Source organism: Tachypleus tridentatus, chromosome 10 (genome assembly GCF_004210375.1).
Source record: "Tachypleus tridentatus isolate NWPU-2018 chromosome 10, ASM421037v1, whole genome shotgun sequence".
NCBI lineage: Eukaryota > Metazoa > Arthropoda > Merostomata > Xiphosura > Limulidae > Tachypleus > Tachypleus tridentatus.
Genome location: NC_134834.1, coordinates 17,378,086 through 17,399,864, shown reverse-complemented (window position 1 = coordinate 17,399,864; position 21,779 = coordinate 17,378,086). Strand labels below are relative to the sequence as shown.

General features: G+C 31.7%; 1 protein-coding gene across 1 annotated transcript in view; it reads left to right on the top strand.

The window, feature by feature from the left end:
• Positions 1-21,779, top strand: part of LOC143228806 (locomotion-related protein Hikaru genki-like) — a 67,650-nt gene that overhangs the window by 25,856 nt on the left and 20,015 nt on the right. The window contains exons 2-4 of the mRNA XM_076460170.1: positions 11,509-11,715; positions 18,253-18,510; positions 20,980-21,139. Of these exons, the coding sequence (XP_076316285.1) occupies positions 11,509-11,715; positions 18,253-18,510; positions 20,980-21,139 (625 nt within the window). The remainder of the gene's footprint in view (positions 1-11,508; positions 11,716-18,252; positions 18,511-20,979; positions 21,140-21,779) is intronic.

Genomic DNA, 21,779 nt, shown 5'->3' with positions numbered 1-21,779 from the left:
CACAGTCGCACCAAACATGCTCGCCCTTTCAGCCATGGGGGCGTTGTAATGTTACAGTCAATCCCATTACTTGTTGGTAAAAGAGGAACCCAAGAGTTGGCGATGGGTAGTGATGACTAGCTGCCTTCCCTCTAGTCTTATACTGCTAAATTACGGACGGCTAGTGCAGATAGCTCTCGTGTAGCTTTGCGCGATATTCAAAAAACAAACAATCCTTTGGACCGAAGGTGCGTTATAAGAGTGACAGCCAAAACTTTCAGTTCAATAAGAATAACCAACTTGCTGATAATAACATTATCGACTGGTTTATCAATGCAGACAGCTTTACACGAATATCCAATACAAAAACAAAAAAAGTTACATTAAATAAATAAGTTATATTCTTTAGTCTATTCAGTTAAGGTGTCATGTTACACTTGAAAAGCACTTGAACATAATGCGTTCTTTGAAATAACGATATATTGTAGCAAGTATCAAAAACGTCATATTATTAAGTCCACAAATAACCGAAACACGTTCACTGGTATTGATTGGGATAATTGTACTTCGTGATGAAATACATATATTTGTGGATGTTGTTGTTCTTGTTTTGAATTAAGCACAAAGCTACACAATGGGCTATCAGTGCTCTGCCCACCACGGATATCGAAACCCGGTTTTTAGCGTTGTAAGTCCGCAGACATACCGCTGAACCACTGGGGGTCTATATTTGTGGAAATATTTCACTTTGGCGGCACAGCAGATGTAACTTAAACTCGGATTCAATGGCAGGACTTCAGTTTTCAGAGTAGGGAGAAATTATTGCGTGTTTTAAAATTATTAAAACTTTATTTAACTTAGCAACTTTTAATACAGATTGGCCAGTTCTTAAGTGTCATAAGATATTTTATTTTAATTTCCGAAAATCTAATTACAGAAAAACATATACATTTGTTTGTCTTGTTGGTTGGTTTTCAGAGCAAAGATACACTGGACTATCTACTGTGACCGCCGCGGGGAATCGAATCTCGGATTTTAGCATTATAAGTCTGTAAACTTACGCTGTTCTACCAGCGACAAGCATATAGAAAAACAAAACATAACTCCTTATGAACATATAGCTTGCTTCAACTGTTTCTTCAGTTTCGTGAAGAGCTGAGCTATTCATCCCTGGTTTAGAAGTGATAGACTAGATGGAAGGCAAGCTAGTCAACACCACACAACACCAACTTTTCGGTTACTCTTTTACCAGTGAGAAATGGGATTGATTGTCACATTATAATTCCCTCAGGGCTGAAAGAGCAAGCACGTTCTGTGACTGGATTCGAATTGAGATTTGCAGCTCAATTTGCAAAACAAACAAATAAACGAGGACTATCTGCGCTAGCTGTCTCTCATTTAGCAGTGTAACACTAGAAGGGAAAGCAGCTAGTCATCACCACCCACCGCCAACTTTTACTAATGAATAGTGGGATTGACCGTAACATTATAACGCCCCCACGGCTGAAACGGTGAGCATGTTTGGTGCGACGGGGATTCGAACCCACGACAGTCGGATTCCAAGTCCAATGTTTTAACCACCTGGTCATGCCGGGGCCTTCACTGGGAAGGATATCAGTATTAATGTCATTGGTATCTATTTTGAGGGTGATTTCAGGGTTGATATCCTCCATATCTTTATTGTATAGGAACACTAATATTATCAGGATTTATATCCTAAGTACCTTTATTGAGAGAGAACATTAAGGTTAATATCCTTATTATCTTTATTGAGAGAGTATAATAAGATTAATATTCTTATTATCTTTATTGAGAGTGATTTCAGGGTTGATATCCTCCATATCTTTATTGTATAGGAACACTAATATTATCAGGATTTATATCCTCAGTACCTTTATTGAGAGAGAACATTAAGGTTAATATCCTTATTATCTTTATTGAGAGAGTATAATAAGATTAATATTCTTATTATCTTTATTGAGAGAGTACATTAAGATTAATATCCTTATTATCTTTATTGAGAGAGGACATTAAGATTAATATCCTTATTATCTTTATTGAGAGAGTACATTAAGGTTAATATCCTTATTATCTTTATTGAGAGAGTACATTAAGATTAATATCCTTATTATCTTTATTGAGAGAGGACATTAAGGTTAATATCCTTATTATATTTATTGAGAGAGTACATTAAGATTAATATTCTTATTATCTTTATTGAGAGAGGACATTAAGATTAATATCCTTATTATCTTTATTGAGAGAGTACATTAAGATTAATATCCTTATTATCTTTATTGAGAGAGTACATAAAGATTAATATCCTTATTATCTTTATTGAGAGAGTACATTAAGATTAATATTCTTATTATCTTTATTGAGAGAGGACATTAAGATTAATATTCTTATTATCTTTATTGAGAGAGGACATTAAGATTAATATCCTTATTATCTTTATTGAGAGAGTACATTAAGGTTAATATCCTTATTATCTTTATTGAGAGAGTACATTAAGATTAATATTCTTATTATCTTTATTGAGAGAGGACATTAAGATTAATATCCTTATTATATTTATTGAGAGAGTACATTAAGATTAATATCCTTATTATCGTTATTGAGAGAGTACATTAAGATTAATATCCTTATTATCTTTATTGAGAGAGTACGTTAAGATTAATATTCCTATTATCTTTATTGAGAGAGGACATTAAGATTAATATCCTTATTATCTTTATTGAGAGAGTACATTAAGATTAATATTCTTATTATCTTTATTGAGAGAGTACGTTAAGATTAATATCCTTATTATCTTTATTGAGAGAGGACATTAAGATTAATATCCTTATTATCTTTATTGAGAGAGTACATTAAGATTAATATTCTTATTATCTTTATTGAGAGAGTACATTAAGATTAATATCCTTATTATCTTTATTGAGAGAGTACATTAAGATTAATATCCTCATTATCTTTATTGAGAGAGTACATTAAGATTAATATTCTTATTATCTTTATTGAGAGAGTACATTAAGATTAATATTCTTATTATCTTTATTGAGAGAGTACATTAAGATTAATATCCTTATTATCTTTATTGAGAGAGTACATTAAGATTAATATCCTCATTATCTTTATTGAGAGAGGACATTAAGATTAATATTCTTATTATCTTTATTGAGAGAGTACATTAAGATTAATATCCTTATTATCTTTATTGAGAGAGTACATTAAGATTAATATCCTCATTATCTTTATTGAGAGAGGACATTAAGATTAATATCCTTATTATCTTTATTGAGAGAGCACATTAAGATTAATATCCTTATTATCTTTATTGAGAGAGGACATAAAGATTAATATTTTTATTATCTTTATTGAGAGAGGACATTAAGATTATTTTTCCTTGTTATCTTTATTGAGAGAGGACATTGAGATTAACATCCTTATTATCTTTATTGAGAGAGTACATTAAGATTAATATCCTTATTATCGTTATTGAGAGAGTACATTAAGATTAATATCCTTATTATCTTTATTGAGAGAGGACATTAAGATTAATATCCTTATTATCTTTATTCAGGGAGCACATTAAGATTAATATCCTTATTATCTTTATTCAAAGAGCACATTAAGGTTAATATTCTTATTATCTTTATTGGGAGAGGACATTAAGATTAATATCCTTATTATCTTTACTGAGAGAGTACATTAAGATTAATATCCTTATTATCTTTATTGAGAGAGCACATTAAGGTTAATATCCTTATTATATTTATTGAGAGAGTACATTAAGATTAATATCCTTATTATCTTTATTGAGAGAGGACATTAAGATTAATATCCTTATTATCTTTATTCAGGGAGCACATTAAGATTAATATCCTTATTATCTTTATTCAAAGAGCACATTAAGGTTAATATTCTTATTATCTTTATTGGGAGAGGACATTAAGATTAATATCCTTATTATCTTTACTGAGAGAGTACATTAAGATTAATATCCTTATTATCTTTATTGAGAGAGCACATTAAGGTTAATATCCTTATTATATTTATTGAGAGAGTACATTAAGATTAATATCCTTATTATCCTTATTGAGAGAGGACATTAAGATTAATATTTTTATTATCTTTATTGAGAGAGGACATTAAGGTTAATATCCTTATTATCTTTATTGAGAGAGTACATTAAGATTAATATCCTCATTATCTTTATTGAGAGAGTACATTAAGATTAATATCCTTATTTTGTTTATTGAGAGAGTATATTAAGGTTAATATCCTTATTATCTTCATTGAGAGAGGACATTAAGGTTAATATCCTTATTATCTTTATTGAGAGAGTACATTAAGATTAATATCCTCATTATCTTTATTGAGAGAGGACATTAAGATTAATATCCTTATTATCTTTATTAAGAGAGGACATTCAGGTTAATATTTTTATTATCTTTATTGAGAGAGGACATTAAGATTAATATCCTTATTATCTTTATTGAGAGAGTACATTAAGATTAATATTCTTATTATCTTTATTGAGAGAGTTCGTTAAGATTAATATCCTTATTATCTTTATTGAGAGAGGACATTAAGATTATTATCCTTATTATCTTTATTGAGAGAGTACATTAAGATTAATATTCTTATTATCTTTATTGAGAGAGTACATTAAGATTAATATCCTTATTATCTTTATTGAGAGAGTACATTAAGATTAATATCCTCATTATCTTTATTGAGAGAGTACATTAAGATTAATATCCTTATTATCTTTATTGAGAGAGTACATTAAGATTAAAATTCTTATTATCTTTATTGAGAGAGTACATTAAGATTAATATCCTTATTATCTTTATTGAGAGAGTACATTAAGATTAATATCCTTATTATCTTTATTGAGAGAGGACATAAAGATTAATATTTTTATTATCTTTATTGAGAGAGGACATTAAGATTATTTTTCCTTGTTATCTTTATTGAGAGAGGACATTGAGATTAACATCCTTATTATCTTTATTGAGAGAGTACATTAAGATTAATATCCTTATTATCGTTATTGAGAGAGTACATTAAGATTAATATCCTTATTATCTTTATTGAGAGAGGACATTGAGATTAATATCCTTATTATCTTTATTCAGGGAGCACATTAAGATTAATATCCTTATTATCTTTATTCAAAGAGCACATTAAGGTTAATATTCTTATTATCTTTATTGGGAGAGGACATTAAGATTAATATCCTTATTATCTTTACTGAGAGAGTACATTAAGATTAATATCCTTATTATCTTTATTGAGAGAGCACATTAAGGTTAATATCCTTATTATATTTATTGAGAGAGTACATTAAGATTAATATCCTTATTATCCTTATTGAGAGAGGACATTAAGATTAATATTTTTATTATCTTTATTGAGAGAGGACATTAAGGTTAATATCCTTATTATCTTTATTGAGAGAGTACATTAAGATTAATATCCTCATTATCTTTATTGAGAGAGTACATTAAGATTAATATCCTTATTTTGTTTATTGAGAGAGTACATTAAGGTTAATATCCTTATTATCTTCATTGAGAGAGGACATTAAGGTTAATATCCTTATTATCTTTATTGAGAGAGTACATTAAGATTAATATCCTCATTATCTTTATTGAGAGAGGACATTAAGATTAATATCCTTATTATCTTTATTAAGAGAGGACATTCAGGTTAATATTTTTATTATCTTTATTGAGAGAGGACATTAAGGTTAATATCCTTATTATCTTTATTGAGAGAGTACATTAAGATTAATATCCTCATTATCTTTATTGAGAGAGTACATTAATATTAATATCCTCATTACCTTTATTGAGAGAGGACAATAAGATTAATATCCTCATTATCTTTATTGAGAGAGGACATTAAGATTAATATCCTTATTATCTTTATTCAGAGAGCACATTAAGATTAATATCCTTATTATCTTTATTGAGAGAGGACATTAAGATTAATATCCTTATTATCCTTATTGAGAGAGGACATTGAGATTAATATCCTTATTATCTTTATTGAGAGAGGACATTAAGATTAATATCCTTATTATCTTTATTGAGAGAGTACATTAAGATTAATATCCTCATTATCTTTATTGAGAGAGTACATTAAGATTAATATCCTTATTATCTTTATTGAGAGAGTACATTAAGATTAATATCCTTATTATCTTTATTGAGAGAGTACATTAAGATTAATATCCTCATTATCTTTATTGAGAGAGGACATTAAGATTAATATCCTTATTATCTTTATTCAGAGAGCACATTAAGATTAATATCCTTATTATCTTTATTGAGAGAGGACATTAAGATTAATATCCTTATTATCCTTATTGAGAGAGGACATTGAGATTAATATCCTTATTATCTTTATTAAGAGAGGACATTCAGGTTAATATTTTTATTATCTTTATTGAGAGAGGACATTAAGGTTAATATCCTTATTATCTTTATTGAGAGAGTACATTAAGATTAATATCCTCATTATCTTTATTAAGAGAGTACATTAATATTAATATCCTCATTATCTTTATTGAGAGAGTACATTAATATTAATATCCTCATTACCTTTATTGAGAGAGGACATTAAGATTAATATTTTTATTATCTTTATTGAGAGAGGACATTGAGGTTAATATTTTTATTATGTTTATTGAGAGAGTACATTAAGATTAATATTCTTATTATCTTTATTGAGAGAGTACATTAAGATTAATATCCTTATTATTTTTATTGAGAGAGTACATTGAGATTAATATCCTTATTATCTTTATTGAGAGAGTACATTAAGGTTAATATCCTCATTATCTTTATTGAGAGAGTACATTAATATTAATATCCTCATTATCTTTATTGAGAGAGGACATTAAGATTAATATTTTTATTATCTTTATTGAGAGAGGACATTGAGGTTAATATTTTTATTATGTTTATTGAGAGAGTACATTAAGGTTAATATCCTTATTATCTTTATTGAGAGAGGACATTAAGGTTAATATTCTTATTATCTTTATTGAGAGAGAACATTAAGATTAATATTCTTATTATCTTTATTGAGAGAGCACATTAAGGTTAATATCCTTATTATCTTTATTGAGAGAGTACATTAAGATTAATATTTTTATTATCTTTATTGAGAGAGGACATTAAGATTAATATCCTTATTATCTTTATTGAGAGAGTACATTAAGATTAATATCCTCATTATCTTTATTGAGAGAGTACATTAAGATTAATATCCTTATTATCTTTATTGAGAGAGTACATTAAGATTAATATCCTTATTATCTTTATTGAGAGAGTACATTAAGATTAATATCCTCATTATCTTTATTGAGAGAAGACATTAAGATTAATATCCTTATTATCTTTATTGAGAGAGCACATTAAGATTAATATCCTTATTATCTTTATTGAGAGAGGACATTAAGATTAATATTTTTATTATCTTTATTGAGAGAGGACATTAAGATTATTTTTCCTTGTTATCTTTATTGAGAGAGGACATTGAGATTAACATCCTTATTATCTTTATTCAGAGAGGACATTAAGATTAATATTTTTATTATCTTTATTGAGAGAGGACATTAAGATTAATATCCTTATTATCCTTATTGAGAGAGGACATTGAGATTAATATCCTGATTATCTTTATTGAGAGAGTACATTAAGATTAATATCCTCATTATCTTTATTGAGAGAGTACATTAAGATTAATATCCTTATTATGTTTATTGAGAGAGTACATTAAGGTTAATATTCTTATTATCTTTATTGAGAGAGTACATTAAGATTAATATCCTTATTATCTTTATTGAGAGAGTACATTAAGATTAATATCCTTATTATCTTTATTGAGAGAGGACATTAAGGTTAATATCCTTATTATCGTTCTTGAGAGAGTACATTAAGATTAATATCCTTATTATCTTTATTGAGAGAGGACATTAAGATTAATATCCTTGTTATCTTTATTCAGGGAGCACATTAAGATTAATATCCTTATTATCTTTATTCAAAGAGCACATTAAGGTTAATATTCTTATTATCTTTATTGGGAGAGGACATTAAGATTAATATCCTTATTATCTTTATTGAGAGAGTACATTAAAATTAATATCCTTATTATCTTTACTGAGAGAGTACATTAAGATTAATATCCTTATTATCTTTATTGAGAGAGCACATTAAGGTTAATATCCTTATTATATTTATTGAGAGAGTACATTAAGATTAATATCCTTATTATCCTTATTGAGAGAGGACATTAAGATTAATATTTTTATTATCTTTATTGAGAGAGGACATTAAGGTTAATATCCTTATTATCTTTATTGAGAGAGTACATTAAGATTAATATCCTCATTATCTTTATTGAGAGAGTACATTAAGATTAATATCCTTATTATGTTTATTGAGAGAGTACATTAAGGTTAATATCCTTATTATCTTCATTGAGAGAGGACATTAAGGTTAATATCCTTATTATCTTTATTGAGAGAGTACATTAAGATTAATATCCTCATTATCTTTATTGAGAGAGGACATTAAGATTAATATCCTTATTATCTTTATTAAGAGAGGACATTCAGGTTAATATTTTTATTATCTTTATTGAGAGAGGACATTAAGGTTAATATCCTTATTATTTTTATTGAGAGAGTACATTAAGATTAATATCCTCATTATCTTTATTGAGAGAGTACATTAATATTAATATCCTCATTTTCTTTATTGAGAGAGTACATTAATATTAATATCCTCATTATCTTTATTGAGAGAGGACATTGAGGTTAATATTTTTATTATGTTTATTGAGAGAGTACATTAAGTTTAATATTCTTATTATCTTTATTGAGAGAGTACATTAAGATTAATATCCTTATTATTTTTATTGAGAGAGTACATTGAGATTAATATCCTTATTTTCTTTATTGAGAGAGTACATTAAGGTTAATATCCTCATTATCTTTATTGAGAGAGTACATTAATATTAATATTCTCATTATCTTTATTGAGAGAGGACATTAAGATTAATATTTTTATTATCTTTATTGAGAGAGGACATTGAGGTTAATATTTTTATTATGTTTATTGAGAGAGTACATTAAGGTTAATATCCTTATTATCTTTATTGAGAGAGGACATTAAGGTTAATATTCTTATTATCTTTATTGAGAGAGTACATTAAGATTAATATTCTTATTATCTTTATTGAGAGAGCACATTAAGGTTAATATCCTTATTATCTTTATTGAGAGAGTACATTAAGATTAATATTTTTATTATCTTTATTGAGAGAGGACATTAAGGTTAATATCCTTATTATATTTATTGAGAGAGTACATTAAGATTAATATCCTCATTATCTTTATTGAGAGAGTACATTAAGATTAATATCCTTATTATCTTTATTGAGAGAGTACAGTAAGATTAATATTCTTATTATTTTTATTGAGAGAGTACAGTAAGATTAATATTCTTATTATTTTTATTGAGAGAGTACATTAAGATTAATATCCTTATTCATTAGTAAAAGAGTAGTCTAAGTGTTAGCGGTGGGTGGTGACGACTAGCTGCCTTCGCCTTAGTCTCACACTGCTAATTTAGGAGCGATTAGCGCAGATGGTCCTCGTGTAGCTTTGCGTGAAATTAAAAAAAACATAGAAACAAACACGCCTTGGATACGCTTCAAGAGATAAATGTAACGTTGTAAGAGAAATAAATTCTCATACAAAATGTCACAAACATTGTTATGTTCAAATAATATCTTTTCACAGCTTAACACAGAATATCCTTTAGGCCTTTTTTTAAATATTTTACATAGAAGAGCGAACAACGTTTCGACCTTCTTCGGTCATCGTCAGGTTCACAAAGAAAGAGGTAACTGACCGGAAGCTGACCACATGTTTGAAAGTGGTTGTGTAACATGTGGTCAGCTTCCGGTCAGTTACCTCTTTCTTTGTGAACCTGACGATGACCGAAGAAGGTCGAAACGTTGTTCGCTCTTCTATGTAAAATATTTTCTCAACCCAAACGAGCCGTTTTGCATATAAATTTCTCAACAAGTGGGTTTCTCAACATCACTGATCCTTAAGCCTTTTCTTCAACGTATAAATTATTTTGTTTAGTATTCAAAAATGAATATAGGAGTGAAAAATGAGGCAAATGTATAATTTTAATATTTAATTAAACACGTTTGACATTTTCAAGGCTTAATCATAACAGAGCATAACTTAGAACTGTTTGCCAGAACCAAGGCAACCACTTAACAGTACCCGCCGTTTACCCTTTTACTCTTAACTAAATGGTGGGATTGGCTATCACATTTTTTCAACGTGTCACAGTTGAAAGGGCGGATAACGGTCAGCAGAAGACATATCCATTCTTCATTCTCTCTTTCAGCAGCCCTACACGTTAACTACTGGGCCACGCCCAACACTATCTTACCGTTACTTATACGCCAATAGGTTTCACTCTTAATGGCACGGCCATTCCTTCATTATATTGTCCATGTGTCGTATTTGACTATTCACTGTGATGTAAATCATCTACTAATCGTCTTCATTGACGACCAAATCTTTTCAGAACTGAAATTGTGGCTATACAACAACACTATATGAGTATCGTATCTTAATACTATTTACGTATCATCACATAATTTGGCAAGTTTTCAGTAAACATTGTAAGTCTTACGTACATAAGAAATCACAATTTCCAATAAAGTATTTTACTAAAATGAATTAATCAATAAATAAAAATTAATATTGATTACAACACGTTATCTTAACTTATTTTATCAAAAACTTTACAAAATAACTTAAATTAACAACAAGATAGATACACAAATGTTAGTTTTAAAATATTTTTGTCCAGCTACCATTTATTTGACCCAACCTGATAATTTGAAATAAAAAATGACCGTAAATTATGAAGCACTTAAATAAGACAATGTTAGTAATATAGAGAATAAATTACAGACAGGACTGTCAAACTTTGTGACAAACCGTTGCTAAAACCTTTGTATCTAGAGACGAATTGTATCGACTACTCTGATGAGAAATCCACAACTGTGACTACATGTTTCACAAATAAACGGCTTGTTTATCGTGATTAAAGGTTGGTAAGTCAGTTTCGTAATGATTATAAAATTATATAATGAAATATTTTCTATGTAGTGAAATTTTTCCACATGTTTTAAGATATTTGTTTGTATAAAGTATCAATGCTGTTTTTTATCATTCTAAAATTACTAGACATTAAACCGTATTCATCTTTTCTCACGATACACACGTAAAAGTAATAAAGGTGTGATTTATTCTACTGAAAAAGTTGCCACGATCTATCATTTTATATATCTATCACTTTACTTATTCATCTGTCACTTAAAACCTTTATTTCAATTAACACAAATTAACAAGACAATCTCGAACGACTCCTGGTCTCGTGGTTTAACTATAATTATATTTTTCAATTGTTTCAGATCTTCAAACGAAAGAGCACCGCAGAGATTGCGTGCCACCAGAGGTCACTGTGAACGGCTCTGTTATACCTGGAGGAGGAACAACGTTTACAGGTGTTCACGAGGTCCAGTTTTTAGGTATTATCGGTCCATTGGAACAGAAGCGTGTGTGTAAGATTAAGTGTTTCAATGGAACTTGGATAGGACCTCTCTGCACAATAGACGTGGGTGAGGACTATTTTTTATATATTACTTCGAGAAGTGATACGTCTGCTGTTTGTTTCTTTGGCTTGAAATTAAGCACAAAGCTACACAATGTGTGAATCCGCAGATATGCCGTTGTGCCACTGGGGGGCGAAGTACTAAGTAACTGAAAAACGACCAAATAAATTGTTTGAGATGTATGTCGTTTATTAGAGATGTATTGCTATAACTTATGACCACGTCAAGATAGTAAAACATTTATCAGACATCAACCTTTGGTGACATAATTATCATATAGTTACAGACTGTGGATTTATTTGCGTGGTTTGGTTTGGTTTGAATTTTGCGCAAAGCTACACGAGGGCTATCTGTGCTAGTTGTCCCTAATTTAGCAGTGTAAGACTAGAGGGAAGGCAGCTAGTCATCACCACCCACCGCCAACTCTTGGGCTACCAACGAATAGCGGGATTGACCGTTACATTGTAATGCCCCCACGGCTGAAATGGGGTGACGAGGATTCGAACCCGCGACCCTCAGATTACGAGTCGAGTGCCTTAAACAATTTCGATTAGTATTATTATTTCAGTCCGTTTCGGCTTACGCATTTTTCAAGGGTCCATGAACGTCACAGGTTTTCAAACTGATTTAAAATAACACAGTTCAATTAAAACAACATTTACCTGGAGTTGTTTGTTGTATTAATTGAAAATTGTTTTTTATCCTTCAGTCCATACTAGAAACTCTAGTAACAATAAAAAAGCATTTTTATATATTGTCTAAAACATTCGTTCCCTTCTTACCTGATACAGTGTCCAACATATCTGTCTTTAGTATACATATACTTTAAAGTTATAGTCTACTGAGAACCTAACTATGCTAATTTTTGGTTCGTTCTCCATCTTACAAGAGGTCCTGATGACGATATACTGAGAGTTACTTTCCGTTAGCCAATCAGAGGCGGATTTGGTTAATTGAAAGTCATTGTTAGAGATAACGTCAAGTGAGGTGTGTGGCCTTGTTGTGGCTATTCTGTCACTTCTCTGTATGATACATCAGGGAACATAACACGTTATACCACGTGTGAGTTAAGATAAGTGTAGATTTCAAGGAACCGAAATCTATAAATTAGACAAGTAGAGTTTAAAACACACACTTGATACCAATGAACCGAAATCTATAAACTAGAAGGTGGAGTTAAAAAAAACAATGACTTTATAAGTTGGGTGCTTTTATAAATAAACTATATTTTATGAAGGGTTAATTGAACTTCCTTAATCAAGGACTACTTGAATTTCCTTTCTTCCTCCAGAAGTAAGAAGGAGGAACTTGTTTGCAATAAATCCAAGTTAGGGTTAGGAAACCGGAAAAATAATTTGTAATTTAAAAAACTTCTTTTGCAATAAATCCAAGTTAGGGTTAGGAAACCGGAAATAAAATAATCTGCAATTTAGAAAACTTCGTTTGCAATAAATCTAAGTTAGGGTTAGGAAACCAGAAATAAAGTAATCTACAATTTAAAAAAATTCGTTTGCAATAAATCCAAGTTAGGGTTAGGAAACCAGAAATAAAGTAATCTACAATTTAGAAAATTTCGTTTGCAACAAATCCAAGTTAGCGTTAGGAAACCGGAAATAAAATAATCTGCAATTTAGAAAACTTTGTTTGCAATAAATCCAAGTTAGGGTTAGGAAACCGGAAATAAAATAATCTACAATTTAGAAAATTTCGTTTGCAATAAATCATGGAATTTCTTTCGTCTCGAGATTTTACAAGAAGAAAAAAAAGAATTTTTGATGTCAGTCAATTAAATCACTTGTTAATTTTAATACTATCATACATTATTAGCATAACTAGCTGATTTAGGTCTTCAACTCACGGGATGACATCGAGGTCCAGAGGAGTGACATAAGGGGGATCCTACCCAAACACTGACCTTCCAGTTTCACTTTTCGAGGACTCTCACGTACATTCCTAATTTGGTGACAATCAGTCCAGCGATTCTTTGATTATAAGCTAACAGACACACATACTTTTGTTAAACAATTGTCTATAGTTATCTAATTCAATAATCTTAAGTCATAACGGAAGAAAGCACTAGTAATATTTGCAATCGTGCAATAACCATTTAAATTACAATTAACGAACAATTCTTGTCTACAGTTTGAGCCATCCGCTGAGAAAACACTTCCACTGTATTTACTTAGTTTCGCTTCCGGGCATAACTTTGATTTCGTGCATTCACCAGACAGATTGTTACAGAAAACGGTTTTACAAATTCTTTTAATTTTTGAAGAACACGTTTGTTAATTTGTTTAGTAAAACCACTCGTAAACTACATAACTTCTGTATTCACGACGAAAAGCTTAACTTTCCTCATTTGATTTATTTAATATTTGTTTTAATATATCGTTTGTAAACATCGCAATAGAATATTGAGGTGAAAACCAGTTGGTTACTGGATATTTAGTGTATCCTTTATAAATACCACAACTTCTATATTATCAGAAAGAGAACTGAAGCTCGTGTCCCTCCTGTTGCTCAGCAAGTCTTCATAACATACTCATGTAACTAGAGAAATTTGCAATTTTTCCAAACAACCAACAACACTCATTTGATTAGTATTAGTATGTTCACACATAAAGTGTTCCAGAACGTGCTTCATGACAGGAAACTATTTGAAACATGCTCACATACGTCGTTTCCAAAAGTTGCATTTAAAGTGTTTAGTGCTCAAGCAAAACAGTTTGTCAGTTTTACTCTCTAGGAAATTCTGGAAAACATCTCAGTTTACATAATTTGTTTTACGTTTCTTGTCACTTTCGGGTATATTCGAGAAATGCATAAGCGTTTTGTGACAGTTAAACACCGTATTTACAAACGTTTTGAAAGTTAAGTTTTTCTCATGTTGAAACATGCTTTCCTTGTTTCTGCTTACTAAGTGTGTATGATTAAGTCTATTTATTTGTGCACTCAAACATAACGTTTGTTATTAACATTTTAAATAGACATTTTCATCGATATATTAACTTGTATTTATCATTATCCGTTAATAAATTATAATAATAGACCATTTCGTATAAAAATAATCACCGTTTTGTGTTTCAAACTTAATTTTAAGTTAATCTGTGAAACTGGTGTATGTTGGTGTATTTGCAGACGTTTCGTAACTGGTGTATTTGATGTACTTACACAGTTTCTTAACTGCTGTATGTTGGTGTATTTGCAGGCGTTTCGTAACTGGTGTATTTGTTGTACTTACACAGTTTCTTAACTGCTGTATGTTGGTTTATTTGCAAACTTTTCTAATTTGTGTACGCTGGTGTATTTGCAGACGTTTCTGTAACTGGTGTATTTGATGTACTTACACAGTTTCTTAACTGCTGTATGTTGGTGTATTTGCAGGCGTTTCGTAACTGGTGTATTTGTTGTACTTACACAGTTTCTTAACTGCTGTATGTTGGTTTATTTGCAAAACTTTTCTAATTTGTGTACGCTGGTGTATTTGCAGACGTTTCGTAACTGGTGTATTTGATGTACTTACACAGTTTCTTAACTGCTGTATGTTGGTGTATTTGCAAACTTTTCTAATTTGTGTACGCTGGTGTATTTGCAGGCGTTTCGTAACTGGTGTATTTGTTGTACTTACACAGTTTCTTAACTGCTGTATGTTGGTTTATTTGCAAAACTTTTCTAATTTGTGTACGCTGGTGTATTTGCAGGCGTTTCGTAATTGGTGTATTTGTTGTACTTACAAAGTTTCTTAACTGGTGTTTCTTATGTATTTGCAAATCTTCGTTTTTCTGTCAACTTATTTCAACAATAATTTAGTCCTTATAATTCAAAACGCTCGTAACTTACAAATAATCACGGGTTTAACCAACAATTTTAAAACATGTTTATTTGTTTTCAGTGTGTATAACACTAAAGTTTAGATGCATTTATTGTAGGCTTAGCAGAGACTGTTTTCAGAACCATACACAACTAAAGTTGCTATCTAAAAAATTACCAAAAAACATTTATAAAATTCTTTCGAGTCATTCGAGAAATGATCAGTCTGTAACTTTGTCAAGGTTTTAACTTTTAACCACAGAATTCGAGCCACCAAAAAAAGTCTAAAAACAGTAATAGCCATCAGAGAATTCTGGCTTAAAAAGAACTGATTGTAGTAGTACTAATAATTTTAACTTTATAACACACCAGAAAATACTACATAAATATTTCTATCAATATTACCCACCAGGGAATGTTTACCTAAAAAGGTCTTTCAAAATCAACCACCAGGGGGATGTAGGCATAAATAGTTCTATAATATCAATCATCAGGAGGATGTAGGCCTAAATATGTCTCGCAAAACTAGTTGCCAAGGGTTTGGGATTTCGCACAAAGGTACTCGAGGGCTATCTGTGCTAGCCGTCCCTAATTTAGCAGTGTAAGACTAGAGGGAAGGCAGCTAGTCATCACCACCCACCGCCAACTCTTGGGCTACTCTTTTACCAACGAATAATGGGATTGACCGTTCCATTATAACGCCCTCACGGCTGAAAGGGCAAGCATGTTTGGCGCGACCGGGATGCGAACTCGCGACCCTCAGATTACGATTCGCACGCTTTAACACGCTTGGCCATGCCGGGCCCACAGTTGCTAAGGGATATTACCCTAATAAAGTTTAATAACACTGTCCATGAAAGGACAATGACTTTAAAACTCTACCAATAATATTAAGAGCTACCACAGTATATTAGTCTTAAAAACTCCAATGAGTAGTGACTAATAGATAAAAGAATATATTAACTGAATAAAAGAAACCTGGCAATGTTTTGTGTTAGAAAATACTAACACGAAGAAATCTGGTAATATTAATCACTTGAAACTGTATTCTTAATAAAGTATATGAACGATAGCCACCAGGGCATACTGACCTGAAGAAGTATATGGATAGTAGCCACCAGGGGATGCTGACCTAAAGAAGTTTACGAATAGTAGATACCAGGAGATGCTGACTTAAAGAAGTATAATAATAACAGCCACCACAGAATGCTAAACTAAAGTTATGCTAATAGCCACCAGGGAGCGCTGGGTCTAAGAATTATTAAAAAAGAGAAACCAAAGCTACTAAAATAAATAACTAATAACAATAAATCTGGTAATAATATTTAAACTCAATGATATTTTTGAAATATTCTGAGATATGCACATTTTTTTTATATCAATAGAAATATTGATATATCGTTCAATATAATCACTCAAGGATAGTGGGTTGTTGGGTGGGTTTGGCGTTATATGGCGCAAAGCAACTAGGCTATTTGGAACTGGAAATATACTAACGAAAAAACTATTATTTTTTAAAGAGAAAGCATACGAGAAATGTGTTTATTACTACGTAAAATTATGATATCAAGAACTTGGGGTTGATAATAGTAGAATAATATGAATTAATCAAAGGTTCATGGTTCGATTCTTCACTTCATAACACTTTTAAAATGAACTAAAATATAAACTTTTGGGTTTGAAGGGTAGAGTTGGAGTTATTAATTGATTATGGTGTGTGTGTGTTTTTCGTATAGCAAAGCCACAAAGGGTTATCTGCTCAGCCCACTGAGGGGAATCGAACCCCTGATTTTAGGGTTGTAAATCCGGAGACATACTGCTGTACTAGCGGGGGGCAATTGATTATGGAGCCCAGTTAGCAAAAATAAAAACTGTTACAATGTGCGATCAATGTGTGTTAGATCAGAATAGGACTACCACGTGCAATTATAATTAAAAACACGCATTCTATTGAGTCATCAGTAGATATATTAAAGATGAACTGTGGTAATATTATTTCCAGTTAAATGTGTACTAAATTATTAAAATATATATGCATAACATGAAGTAAAATATAATTCCATAATCTTTGTAATCTTGCATAGATAAGTTGAAAATAAGAAAAAAAATCGTATATCCAAAAACTCTGATTCTGTCGTTTATTGCTCAGTTATCACTTGTTTTGTTGAGTAGCTTTGCGCGAAATTCAAAACAAACGAACAAATCGGAACGTGAACTTTAGCTTTGTAAACTGTGTGGCCCGGCATGGCCAAGCGTGTTAAGGCGTGCGACTCGTAATCTGAGGGTTCGCATCCCCGTCGCGCCAAACATGCTCGCCCTTTCAGCCGTGGGGGCGTTATAATGGAGCAGTCAATCCCACTATTCGTTGGTAAAAGAGTAGCCCAAGAGTTGGCGGTGGGTGGTGATGACTAGCTGCCTTCCCTCTAGTCTTACACTGTTAAATTAGGGACGGCTAGCACAGATAACCCTCGAGTAGCTTTGCTCGAAATTCAAAACAAACAAACAAACAAACAAACAAACAAATCGGAAGCGTGAACTTTAGCTTTGTAAACTGTGAGGTTTTACAACTGAGCTACTGGGGGCGCTGTTATATTGCTCTTAATTAATCGTCTCTACGTAATAAATGACTTGTTTTTCAAATATTATTTTATCATATTTCAGTGTCATAAATTCTGAATGCAAAATGTTTTGTTTTTTTTAAATAATAGTGATTGTTGTTTTATATTTATCCAGATGGAGATCGTTTCCAACCCATGTTACGTCAGTGCTCTTTGCAAATGACTGACGCTGAAGTCATTGTCAGTTACGAGGGGAAGAGGTTGACCGCTGACAAAGAGATGGCTCTTCCTCATGGAAGTAAGCTGGACTTCAGATGTTCTGAAGTAGGCATGTACAAGTTTGTAGGCCAGCAACATCTGAAGTGTTCGAATGGCAAATGGAGTTCCACTTTTCCTCACTGTGTGGCCACAACTCTGCAGCGAAATTTCTCAGGTAGGGTTGTTTTTTTTTCATACCAATTAAATAATACACAGCTATCATCTGAATCGAGGAAAAAAACAGTTTGGTATTTCTGTAATTTGTGGTAAGCTATAAGATCATCTCATTGTAAATGTTTGTTTGTTGGTTATTAGTTTCATGATTAACCTTGTAAGTGGTACACCATTAAGACTCCCGCTAGTACAGCGGAAAGTCGATGGACTTATAAAGATAAAATCAGGGGATCGATTCCCCGCGGTGAGCTTAGCAGATAACCGGATGTGGCTTTGCTATAAGGAAAAAACACACACAGGTACGCTACTGCATACTATTATATTAAATTTCTGAAACCGACGTAACCAGAAACCTGAGTGAAAATATGAAAAATGAGTTAAATTCGTATATATTTCTGCACCCTCAGCCAACATATCGTGAATCACATGATTTATCATAAAGATTACTTTTGTTTTGGCTGAAAAATGCAACAACTTCTGTGAATTAAATGTTTCTATTTATACCCCAATAGAAAAAACAACAACAACTTGTCTCTGTATCATTAGGGTCTACAACACGAGACTTTCACCCCAGTGGTTATGAATTTAACTTATTGCAGCGTCTAAAACACGAGACTTTCACCCCAGTGGTTATGAATTTAACTTATTGCAGGGTCTAAAACACGAGACTTTCACCCCAGTGGTTATGAATTTAACTTATTGCAGGGTCTAAAACACGTGACTTTCACCCCAGTGGTAATGAATTTAACTTATTGCAGGGTCTAAAACACGAGACTTTCACCCCAGTGGTTATGAATTTAACTTATTGCAGGGTCTAAAACACGAGACTTTCACCCCAGTGGTTATGAATTTAACTTATTGCACGGTCTAAAACACGAGACTTTCACCCCAGTGGTTATGAATTTAACTTATTGCACGGTCTAAAACACGAGACTTTCACCCCAGTGGTTATGAATTTAACTTATTGCAGGGTCTAAAACACGAGACTTTCACCCCAGTAGTTATGAATTTAACTTATTGCATTTCCAGAAGGATTCACGAACAAACTTTACCGAATACGTTATCCATCAGCAGAGTAAACAAAGATTGGAAGAAAAAAACATTATAAAGATTTGTATATTATTTTTATGCATTTACTTTGTTAAAAAAGTAATTTCGAATGCAATACGAAACGGATTGCGTGAGATATAATTTGTTACGTTATAGAAAGCGTTTTGTTATGACTATATATATATAACTATTACACAATAACCCATTATGTGGCTTCTGCCAATTTTCTAATGTACACAATAGCAGACTGGCCAAACGAGACACCAGGAAAAAAAAAATTCCTCGCGGGTCTCCATTGGAAAAGTAGTTAGTTTTCTTTTGTTTTTGACAGTTTGGTTTTTTTTAATTTCGCGCAAAGCTACACGAGGGCTATCTGCGCTAGCCATCCCTAATTTAGCAGTGTAAGACTAAAGAAAAGGCAGCTAGTCATCACCACCCACCGTCAACTCTTGGGCTACTCTTTTACTAACGATTAGTGGGATTGACCGTAACATTATAACGTCCCCACGGCTGAAAGGGCGAGCATATTTAGTGCGACGGGAATTCGAATCCGCGATCCTAAAATTACGAATCGAACGCCTTAACCCACGTGGCTATGCCGGGCCTTTTTTGACAGCCTCGTGGGTTCTCTATAACCCTTTTTGCTGTAAAATTGTAAAGTCAAAAGCAATGCTAAATGTACACGCTAGTTCTTACAAAGGTGATGACATTTGTAACCTTACAACCCCATATATCCGTCTCAGAAGACTACATGATGAACGTTTGTGCTGTTAATATTTGTACGCACAGATTACTTGGAAAATTTCGTGTCGTATATTGTGACATAGAATACAGCTCTGCCAGTGCCTGTGATGCTATAGTGGTTGGCCCAAAAATGATAAAAAATTCGAAGTACAAACGAAGAAGACGCAAGAGTGACGAAACAATCGCCAGTAAACACGTCATCGCGAAAATGATTTTTGTTGAGTAATGTGATCTCGAATGTTAGAACCGATAATGTCAGTCAGAATTTTTCAGTGGGCAAGGGAGTGAGAGCTTTATTGGAGTAATATCAATATGATGGATTTATGATGGATTACTGTGCTCTGGATCAGATCAAATTAAACACAATACAGAAACTAAAACACGTTAACAGGGTAGTTCGATAAGTCCGGTTTTCTTAACAGTGACCACAATTATTTCATAAAACCTAAAATTACACTTACACACGTGACAAAACAAATGTAATTTTTATATATTTATACAAGTGTAATAAAATTACACTGAAATGAGAGTAACGATTCTAAAAGAGTAAAAGATATAGGCAATTTTAAAATTCTGCAGGGTAAAGTACATTATTAAACCCAGAAGTGGATAAATGTACTAATTAACTAATTACTGACTGTTATAATAAGAATATTTATTGCACCTTTGTGACCAGCACAAGCGCCACCTACAATCATCTATAACGTGATGTCCGGGGACGCTGACGTCACCGAGGCCGGAGAAGTGGTCATCCTACCAAACAGCATCGTCCACTTGGATTGTTTGTTTCAGAGAGAACATGGAAACCCTGAATGGGCATGGTCAGCCGGCCAAAGGTGGGTCCTAGGTTGGTTTTTATGTAATTCGTGTTTGAATTTAACCCGAAGGTATATTGTTTAGAAATACAACTGTACAGCTGTAATTTTGTTTTAAAAATAAATATTCTATAATTCAAATGCCAATATAATTCAGTCTTTATAAGTTGTTCAAAAATTCGATTAATTTTAATGGGGTTGGTGCTGTGTAACAGTACTAAGAAAACATTGGCACATTAAAATATTACAACGAATAGGGGCTTTGTTTCCTAGCAACTGAGAAAACGTGTTCTGGTGCTAAACATTGTAATAAAGAAGCGTTTCGCTTTAACTAAAGAAAAAAGCATGTTAGAGTGTGAGGTAATGCGTTACTTATCTTCATTGTGTGTGTGTTGAACGTTATATAATATAAAAGCGTTTCGCTTTCTCTTATATAAAAGCGTTTCGCTTTCTCTTAATGTATAATTGTAAAGTATGGCTTCCAGAAATTATATTAGTACTTTTTTTAAAAATAAATTTGATAAGTCTGTTTCCAAACACACACTGCGCATCTCTCAACATGCCCTGACATGGTCAGGTGGTTAAGGCGCTCGATTCGTGATCCGAGGGTCGCGGGTTCGAATCCCCGTCGCACTAAACATGCTCGCCTTATCAGCCGTGA